A 10,119-nucleotide genomic window follows, 5' to 3' on the forward strand; every position below is an offset into this window, starting at 1 on the left:
TCGGATTGGACAGCTATAATCTTGTTGTCAAACTTTCTTTCAACAAGTGCTTGAAAGTTTTTAAAGACTTGAAACACATCGGACCTCTTCTTAAGAAGATAAATCCATGAGAACTTGCTATAGTCATCTATGAAACTCACATAGTATGTGTGTCTGCCAACAGAGGAGGGAGCAGGGCCCCATACATCAGAAAAGATCAATTGCAATGGCTTAGTGGAGACACTAGTGGATATGGGATATGGTAATTGATGACTTTTAGCACACTGACATGAATCGCAAATAGTTTCAATATTGTGCTCACCAACAAACGGGGGCTTATTTTTTCTAATTAATTTTTCAACCAAAGAAAAGGAGGCATGTCCTAAACGATCATGCCATCGTGTGGACAAAAACTTGATAGCACCACAAGCTTGTTTATTGAATCTCCAAAACTCTGGAATCAACGGGTAGATCCCTCGAACACATCTACTTCGATAGAGAACTTTCTTCGTTGCCCGATCCTTAATAAAAAAGAAATAAGGATGAAACTCAAGAAAAACATGATTGTCAATAGCAATTCTATGAACAGATAGAAGATTTTTGTGGGCACTAGGAACATGCAAAATTCTTTTGAGGTGTATTTTGCGTTTAGGGGTATTAAAAATTGAATGACCAATGTGACGTATGCCCATACCTTCACCACTGGCCGTGTGCATTTGATCTTTGCCACGATACTTCTCCTTCATGGTGACCTTATCGAGCTCGTTGATGATGTGGTTGGTGGCTCCACTATCGACGTACCAGTTCGTGTCGATTCGGCAGCCGTGGCAACTTTTTCTTCGTCTTGCGAGGAGTCACCATCATCATCTTCATAGTGGTACCAACAGTCCTACGCCGTGTGACCGGGCTTGCCACAAATTTGGCAGCGAGGCAAGTCCGGGCGCGATCTGTTGGAGCCGCCACCACGGCACCCTTTTGAGCTGCTGGAGCGTCCGCCGCCGCGAGTGTTGTTGGAGTAGCCGCCGCCGCCGGACCCAAACCTCCCCTTGCCACGAGAGGAGGCACGAGAGCGAGAGCCGCCACCACAGCCTCTGGATACGGAGTTTGCCGAGGACTTGAAGCCGCCACCGGAGCGGTGGTACTACGCCATGCGCTGATCAAAATTGCTAAGCATGGCAAAGAGCTCGTCAAGGGTAACCGGAGTGACGCGGGCGTCCAAGGCAGAGACGAGGGGCTGATAATCTTGGTCCAGCCCGTGGATGATGTAGGATATGAGCTCATCGTCCTGGGTCGGTTTTCCCGCCGCGGCGAGCTCATCAGCGAGCCCCCTCATGGCGGGAAAGAACGAGGACACCGACTGGTTGCCCTTCTGCGCGTTGATCAGTGCTGTGCAGATGTTGTTGACGCGGCTGAGTGACTGTGACGAGAACATGCTCGCCAACGCCACCCAGAGTTCCCGCGCCGTGGTGATTGTAGTCACCGTGACGAGCACCTCCTTGGAGAGGTGTTAGAGCAGATATCCAAGGACCTGCTGATCCTCCTTCACCCAGAGCGGATGGAGAGGATTCAGCCCCTCGGTTTCCTTCCCAGCGGCATCTTTTGTGACGTGGGTTTTGGCCGTCTCGGTCGACGTGCTGTTGACGTAGTGGAAGACGCCGGCGCCCCGCAGCTGCGGCGTGATCTGTGTCCGCCACAGGATGTAGTTGGTGCGGGAGAGTTTCTCCGTGACTCCTCTGTTGAGGGTTGGCTGGAAGGAGGAGGTGGAGGAAGACATGCTGCACACTTTGGTGGAGATGGATTCGCTAGGGTTTAGTGAAAGAAGATGGCTCTGTAAACCATGTGCGACTTGCGGTAAACGTCTTAGCCTTCCTGGCCGACGTGCTTCGTGTTATATAGTTGGGGTGCAAGCCCAAATATGCGTACAAGTTGTTTGAGGAATACATCTTGGAGGAGAAGAATACAAAAGATAAGAAGATAAATATTACATGAGTATCTAGCCTAACTACTCCTCCTGCGGTTAGCAAGGATCTCCTCTTGACGTACGGAGGGTACATGCAAAAAGTCATATCACGTTTAACAGATCCGATGATTTCTTTCGGATTTATCATGACCATTTGATCAGCAAACATAAGATGCAAAACATGTTTTTCCAGTAGAAATGAATTCATGGACTGGAACTCCTACAGATTTAAAGTTCTATGTTGGGTCGACTGCATGTTTTATTCAGGGTTTATCAGTTTATCATTCCCTATTAGTTCAGTCATGGTGAGAAAGATGTGTAGGTTTTTATGCCAAAAGCTGTGAATATTTTTCCTCATAGTGTAAGTAAACTGATGATGCATGTCATGGCTAAGGATTTGGTTCCAACAGAAGCAACACATATTCATCTTGCCTACTATCCCATCAGTGGATGTCAGTCTCATTTTCCTGATCCTACACTTGAGCCAAGAATTCATTGCCCTTTTTTCGAAAAGGCTGCAGTAACGAGTTTGTCACTACTTTAATGAATATAAGGGAGCATGGTCGCATTGTGTATGCAAAAGCATGTATCAAAATTTAAATTACCATGGCGCATTTAATTCTTTTGGAGTACTAAACAATAATGTGGTCCTCTACAGATTTAAAATTCATGGTAGGATCATAGGAGTGCACTGGGGAGATAATTTGCTGAACGGATAGTGTCAATGCCTTGCAAAGTTCCGCAGAGAACAAATAACTGTCTGGGAATTCTTCCAATTGCAGCAAGCAAAACTATACTCTGTAAATAATCTTCCTGAACCAGAGTTCTTTATTTTGTGAAGAAGAGAGCTGACACTACCATTATCCCTGTTCCCTCCTTCCCATTTTTGTTCATACTTGTGTTCGCATGTTCTATAGAAGCTGCACTTTTTTGCGCTTGTCAGCAAATTGATAGAAATATAGACCCACGGGCAAATGAATTGCTTGATTCAGTGCTTTGCCAGATCAACAATAGAATCGTTCTAAGTAGTTAATTTTTCGTCCGTGTAGACGTTGCCCCTCTAGGAGTCCTGGACAAAGCCACTGCTTCGGTGGACAGTGGAATCGATAACCTGATCCAGAACACACTACAACATCATTTCTTGGGGTCGATTGTCATCACGATCACGCATCGAATCACCTCGGTCATTCAAAACGATATAGTCTAGACTCTTGACAATGGTGAGCTATCATATCATTACCCATTTATTTTGTGGACTGACGAACACTGTCAAAAATAAATATTGATTTGATTTGATTCGTAGGATTTACATCAGATTTGTGCAATTTTATGAACTTGATTTTTTTTATGTTGGACATTATAATTTTTGTGAGATTTTGTTGTTTGCCCGTTGCAACGCACGGGCACTTTTACTAGTAACTAATAATAGAATGTACATTACAAAGAATATTGCACACATACATATAAGATACACATCCTTGTATATATCATAACAAATAAATACGTGCTACTAAACTCCCTGCATAAATAATACAAACATAGTCACTCCATCAACATACATAAATACACAAATAGTTCTAATCTTTCTTGAGGATCTTGACGTCCTTCCAGTGCGATTCCATCCGGCTGGACTCCCGGCGCTGACCGTACACGCCGAACTTGAAGTAGTGCGAGTGACCGCCGCGGCCTTGGACGTGCAGCTTCAGCTCGCCGTCGATATACACGGTGAGCGTCGATGCGTCGACGTCGTGGACCACGTTCAGCCGAAACCATCTGTCATAGATGGCGTCCTCGACGAGCTGCCGGTTGTAATACCGCAGCGCGCCATCATAGACGTGCAGCATGAATGTGGTGGCCGTCTCGCCGGCACCGAACACCTGCATGATAGACACCCCCGTGGTGCCGGAGGGGACGTACCCATAGCCCTCGAACTGCCACACGCCGGAGCTGTAGTCGTAGCCCTGCAAGTAGAAGAAGATCAGTAAGATCAGTAGACCTTAATTACACCCAAACGAAGTACAACTAATGATGTGGTAAACTTACTGCCATCCTGATCTCAGTTCTTGGGCTGGTATGGCTCTGGCGGGCATGGGGCTTGTCGGAGGCGAGCACCCAGAGCTTCCGCACGGTGCCGTCGAAGCTGTAGCGTGCGCCACTCGCCTCGTCGTAGGGGCGCTGCAGCACAAAGTTGCTCTCGTCGAGCCTCACCGACGTGAACCCATAGGTCGGGTCGGCGGCTTTCGGTGCCCGTGCGCCCCTGGCCGCAGCGCATGACCAGGACGCCAAGAAGACAAGCAGAGAGACACTGATCCAAGAGAGAGCGCGAGGAGCCATCTGTACTTTATACTCTACGTGTGTGGCTTCTGCTTGGCCTTGGATTGTCTCTCGATGGTGATGATGAGATGGGTGGGAGTAATCAAGTTCCCTCTGGTTTATATAGGCTCTGGGGATTCATCAGTATATACTGATTTTGGCTGTGTGTATCCTAGTTATGCAGAGGCCGGGTGATACTCTTAATGCTTTGTATCACTTTGATGCTACATTTTGAAATAATAAAAGCGCCCTTTATCGAAAAAAATCGGTATATACCTTATGCTCGAGATTGGAGAATTGGCAGCTTAATTAAACAGTGCTCTTGCTTTTACACGCAGAGGATATGTTGGATAGATGCAACTTTGAGTTGTTCAACGTGATTAGTGTAACTATGTTTCTTTTTACTAGTGCATACGAGGTGACATTGGCTGACTAGGTAGGATGAACAGGCGGCAATTAAACATTGACGGCACGCTGGTATTTTCGTGTTACCGACGGTAATTCAGAAGCGGAAAGCGATGTATTGATGATCCCTCCTACGCGGTGATAAATCTGTTGCGTGTCCTGGCGAACACGGCAGTTCAATTTGGGACGACGGCAAGGAGTTAAACAATGGAGAAATTATTAGCGAGGGTATGCTTGAATTTTTACTTTTACCAGGTATTTGGAACTCACCTTTTTTGCGGGGATATTTGTAACTCACTAGCACGCTGGACAAGCTACCGTTAGGGCAAATACATACGCGCCCACACACACACCCACCTCCTCCATTTCTAACTTGTTTCCTGAATCCAATGTATATAGATACGTTCCGGTGGAGAAAATAGATTTTTTTAGATAAAAGGCGATAGCCTGACTTTATAAATAAAGCCACCAGACAGAGTCACAACCAACCACAAAACCACAGAAGTTTAACATAGCCGAATAAAAACTGCAGTTACAAGCCATCCAGCCTAAATGGCACGCAGGCCTCCAAACCAACAGCCAAACCACTAAGGAAGATTCCGCCTAGAATGCCGCAGCAGGGTAGACGCCGTAGATTTCATTCTGGATAGCATATCGTCGAAAGCCTCTAGATCCCCATCCTTAATCAATGATCTCCAATGCTGCAAAAAGATAATGGCTTTAAATAAGCAATTGACTGGGTTAGTTGGGAAAATGTGTTCAATAGTGAACTTGTTCCTAGTAGTCTAGGGCACCCAACAAATCGCAGCCCAGCCCACCATGAAAACTCTCTTAGAATGGCCTACTAGGGAATTGATGCACTGCCTCAAATCACCAAAGGAGGAGGGGTTCCAATTAACCCCAAGCCAAAGTCTAATGCAACTCCACATGAATTTAGCCAAAGAGCACTGGAAAAAGATATGCTCAGTATTCTCAAGGGCACCGCAAAGCTGACAGGAGTCTGAGCCCGGACCATTCCTCTTCTTAATCTGGTCAGCCGCTGGAAGTTTGCGACGGTGAGCTTGCCAAAGGAAGATCTTGATCTTGGGAGGGATGCGGGCAGACCAAATGTACTTAAACTTTTCCGTGCGGGTACCAGCGATAAGTTTCAAATACGCCGACTTTACCGAAAAACACCCCGAAGAGGAGTGAGGCCAAACCACAGAGTCCTCTTCCTCCGAGAGCAGGGGGAAGCAGGCAATAAGTCGATGCCATTCTTCCAACTCTACTGGGGAAAGAGAGCACCGGAAATCAAGAACCCAGCCCTGAGCCGAGAGCTCAAAGATAGAGATCTCGGGGTCAGCACAAAACGAGAACAGAGTCGGGTGGGCCACCGCCAGCGTGGTGTCCCCAACCCACCAGTCTAACGAAAAACGCGTGGACTTACCGTTACGGACAACGAACTTCACAAGGGACTGGAAAGCCGGCCTGATGCTAACCAGCTGGCGCCAGAATTGAGAACCACCACAGGCAGTAACGAACATAGGGCTGGAAGAAGGAAAATATTTCGCTTTTAGGATATTAAGCCAAGCGGGACGGTCGTCGAGGAACATAATCTTCCACCACCATTTTAGCAACAGGCATTTATTCATGATTCTGGTGTTAATGATGCCAAGACCCCCATGCTCTTGGGTCTCCAAATGAGATCCCACTTTACCATCCTATATTTGCGTTTATTATCGGAGGAATTCCAGAAGAAAGCACCCCTGTGCTTATCGAAGCCCGAATGCGTCCCTTCGGACAGCAGATAGAATCCCGTAAGGAACATCGGGAGCGAGGAAAGGCAGGAATTGGTGAGGGCAACCTTGCCCGCCTGGGAATTGTACCGGCCTCGCCACAACAGAACTCTATTTCCAACTTTAGTCACAACCGGGGCAAAATCTTTAGCCAACAACTTAAGAGGGAAAGACCCGAGAGAGCAATTCAGAAGGTGTGCCACCCGCTGCGCCACCTCATCAGATACCCCAGTCACAATAGCCTCGCTCTTAGAGAAGTTGATTTTAAGGCCCGACAAAGCTTCAAAGCATAGAAGAATAAATTTCAGATTTGTGATGGAATGATCATTAAGCTCCACCAAAATGATGGTGTCGTCCGCACGGCGAACGGGGCGGCCGCCCCGGGCCGCCGAAAGTCTGGGGCCCCCTCCCAGGTATACGTACGTTAATACGTACAGGCCTTCGAGGGGGCAAATCAATCAGCGCCTGGCTCTTTTGTTTTTTATTTTGATCAAATCTCGGCGCCTCGCTCAGCTTCTGCGTGCTAGCTAGCATAGAAAAGTAAACAGATTTGGTGGGCCTGGCCCATATTCGCACGTACATGGTCACGTGGAGACCGGAGAGAAAAGGAATCGTTCCATTGATTTTCTGTAACTTTGGATTGGATCGGCCGTTCCCTGCCTTTTCTCCTCTTCCGCTGTACGTGTTCGTCTAATCTCATTGACTCTGGCACTGCGTCTCTGCCTCCTCACGAACGACGCCAAGACTGCGGCAGGTACATCTGGTTGCGCCCTCTTCCTCTCTTCCCTCGCATGATCTTCGTCCTATTTCTTTCTTTTCTCATCCTGATTCCCAATTTCTCGATCGATTGACAGATTGACAGATTAACACGACATTGTTTTTAGGGCGCTCAAATCATTGCGTCCACTTCGCCAGATTAGATTATATAGAGAAGGTATTATTCCATGCCCTAGCAAATTCTCATTATATTAGATGGTCTTCTGCACTTAATCTAATGTTTTAATTAGTTTTGCGGTAATTTTAAAAACTAATTGTTCTTTTCAATTTCAGCAGGGTCATGTCGAGTTCAGGTAGAAAGTATACATCCAGAAGTCATAAAAGGAAAAAAGAAGGAGGCAGATTAAGAGAAAGAAGCATTGAGCGGATCTCTTTTTAAATATTATAAGAGCGATACGAGCACGCCAAAAAATCCAGACGAGTTGGTGATAGTTCTTGCGGGTGACCAAACTAATGGCAATCAAGAAGATGATGGTCATACTCCTACAGAAGGCAATGTTGACGTCAACATGGATGATAGCAATGTGAGTGATCATGAGCCCATATTTAATTCATATGCGGTAGAATCTACTAGTGTTGATGAGGAACAAGTTAGTGTGGATATTTATGACCCAAGCAATTGGGGTAATCTTGATAACAAAGCGAGGGACATATTAGTGGAAAAGGGGCCTAAAATGGAAGAAGAAAACAATAAATATCCTTTGGATGAAAATTCAAGACATTTTTCGTATAGCCACTATTACTCCAGAAAGATGAGCAATGGAGAGGTGCGTGATAGGAAATGGTTAGTTTTTTCAAAACACACAAAGAAAGTGTTTCGTTTTCGCTGTAAGCTTTTCAATTCTGATAAATGCAAGAGTGCAATGGGGAATGATGGTTTTTGTGATTGGAGGCATATTAATGAAAGACTGAAAGAGCACGAAGCTAGTGATTTTGCATCTCAGAATGTTAGGAGAAATATTTGAAGCTATATGTAATACATTATGTGATATGCACAATCATTTTGGATGCACTTTCTTTGATACAAATTATATGTACATACGATGATTATTAATAGGCATTTATACTAAGGGCCCCAAAGGGCCCCAGATTGTAGTTTCACCCCGGGCCCCCAAAATCTTAGGACCGGCCCTGCGTCCGCATATTGTAAGTGAGAAATGCCATTAGGAATGAGATAAGAACTAACAGGCGAAATATGTCCAGCAGCCGCTGCACGAGCCAGAATGCGGGAGAGAGCATCAACCACAAAGTTGAAAAGCAGGGGAGACGCCGGATCCCCTTGTCTCAAACCCCTACCATTCGCAAAGAAATTACTCGTCTGCCCGTTAACAGCCACCGCAGTATGACCCCCAGAGACAAGATGCATCAGACGGTGGACCACCGAGCCATCGAATCCCTTGGCCAACAACACTTGGCAAAGGAAGCTCCAACTCACCGAATCGTAAGCCTTTTCAAAATCGAGCTTGAGAACCAGAGCCTTGGTGTTCTTGCTGCGAAGGTCATGGATAATTTCGTGGAGGCAAAGCACCCCATCCAGGATGTATCTTCCCTTAATGAACGCGGATTGGAAAGGGCTAATGACCCGATGAGCGATCGGGGATAGTTTAATAGCCAAACCCTTGGCTGGGATCTTAGCAAAGTTGTTAATGAGAGCAATAGGCCTAAATTGGGAGATTAGGTCAGCGCCTTTGACTTTAGGAATGAGGGTAAGAACTGTGTAGTTCAGTCTCGAGATGTCTACAGTCCCCAACCAAAAGCCTTGAGTAATAGCCAAGATTAGGCCTTTTAATTGAGGCCAGAATTGTCGGAAAAAAGGAATGGAAAAGCCGTCAGGGCCTGACGCTGCATTATAATTGGCAGAACGAATCGTCTCGAAAATTTCCTCCTCCGAAGGGGGAATTAGAAGGCTTTCATTGTCAGCGCTCGAAAGTTGATCACGCGGGGACCAGAAGGACGCAACCAACTTAAAGCCTAGCTTGGGTTTAGCCGCTAGAGGGTTAGAGAAGAAGGAGACCACATGCCGCATAATCACCGGTGGGTCAGAGGTCCTGACACCATCAATAATAAGGCTATCAATAAAGCACCTTCGCCGTCTACCATTAGCAATAGCAAAGAAATACGCCATGGGCAAATCCCCCTGAGGGTCCAATTGATAGTACCACGTTGTTTCCAGTAAATTTCCTCCTGCCTATGAATGGCCAACAACGCCTCTTCTAAACCATATCGGGATTGCCATTGATCCGGGGACAACCCAACTGAATCCGCGCATTCGTCTAGAACGCCTATCTAAGCCACCAGCCTTGCTTTGTCACGCCTTGACTCAGCAAAATGGTTTTTGGACCAACCTCTAAGGAATTTACGCAGAAAATAAGAGCATTGGTGCCAGTCATCCATCGGGCCAAAAGACCGACGGTTCGAAGAAAGGAAGGACAAATTTTTTGAGCCACCAAACCATTGAAACCCTCGACCTGAAGCCAGGAAGCATCAAAATGAAACCTCGAGACACCCATAGTGCGTGATCCATCATCTAGAATCAGGGGTGTGTGGTCAGAACCAACAGAGGCAAGGGCCTTAAGACTAGCATGAGGGAAAAGAGGGTCCCATCTCGGACAAACAAAAACTCTGTCAAGAACTAAGCGGATGGGGGGGTGATGATTAGACCACGTGTACCGGGCTCTGACCCTAGGTATCTCACGAATAGACATATCCCTAATGAAGCCATTGAACGCATCAGCCAAGGGCCACGAGAAGTTAGGAGAGCTCTTGTCGGAGGGAAATCGAAGCAAATTAAAATCACCCCCAATCAACAAAGGAAGCTGGCAAGATTCAATCTTAATACTAAGCTCATCCAAAAAAGCATAAGACATAGCATGGTCAGCCGGACCATAAACCACCAAGATTTCCACCAAG

The 10,119-nt window shown here is 46.4% G+C and overlaps 1 protein-coding gene across 1 annotated transcript; it reads right to left on the reverse strand.

The window, feature by feature from the left end:
- Nucleotides 1-3,398: 3,398 nt before the first annotated feature.
- LOC119338735 (citrate-binding protein-like) lies at nt 3,399-4,273 on the reverse strand. Its single transcript, XM_037610987.1, has 2 exons — nt 3,983-4,273; nt 3,399-3,900 (listed from the first exon to the last, which is right to left on the reverse strand). The coding sequence occupies exons 1-2, from the start codon at nt 4,271-4,273 to the stop codon at nt 3,517-3,519; spliced, it is 675 nt and encodes a 224-aa protein (XP_037466884.1). The 3' UTR covers nt 3,399-3,516.
- Nucleotides 4,274-10,119: the final 5,846 nt, after the last annotated feature.

This window comes from Triticum dicoccoides, chromosome 7B (genome assembly GCF_002162155.2).
Source record: "Triticum dicoccoides isolate Atlit2015 ecotype Zavitan chromosome 7B, WEW_v2.0, whole genome shotgun sequence".
NCBI classification, from domain to species: Eukaryota; Viridiplantae; Streptophyta; class Magnoliopsida; order Poales; family Poaceae; genus Triticum; species Triticum dicoccoides.

What these genes read in the sequence shown, in the direction of transcription:
- LOC119338735 (XM_037610987.1), bottom strand. Translation starts at nt 4,273, where the DNA reads ATGGCTCCTCGCGCTCTCTCTTGGATCAGTGTCTCTCTGCTTGTCTTC. An exon ending in GAACTGAGATCAGGATGGCA is followed by an intron (nt 3,901 to 3,982) that starts GTAAGTTTACCA and finishes TTCTACTTGCAG; the next exon opens with GGCTACGACTACAGCTCCGG.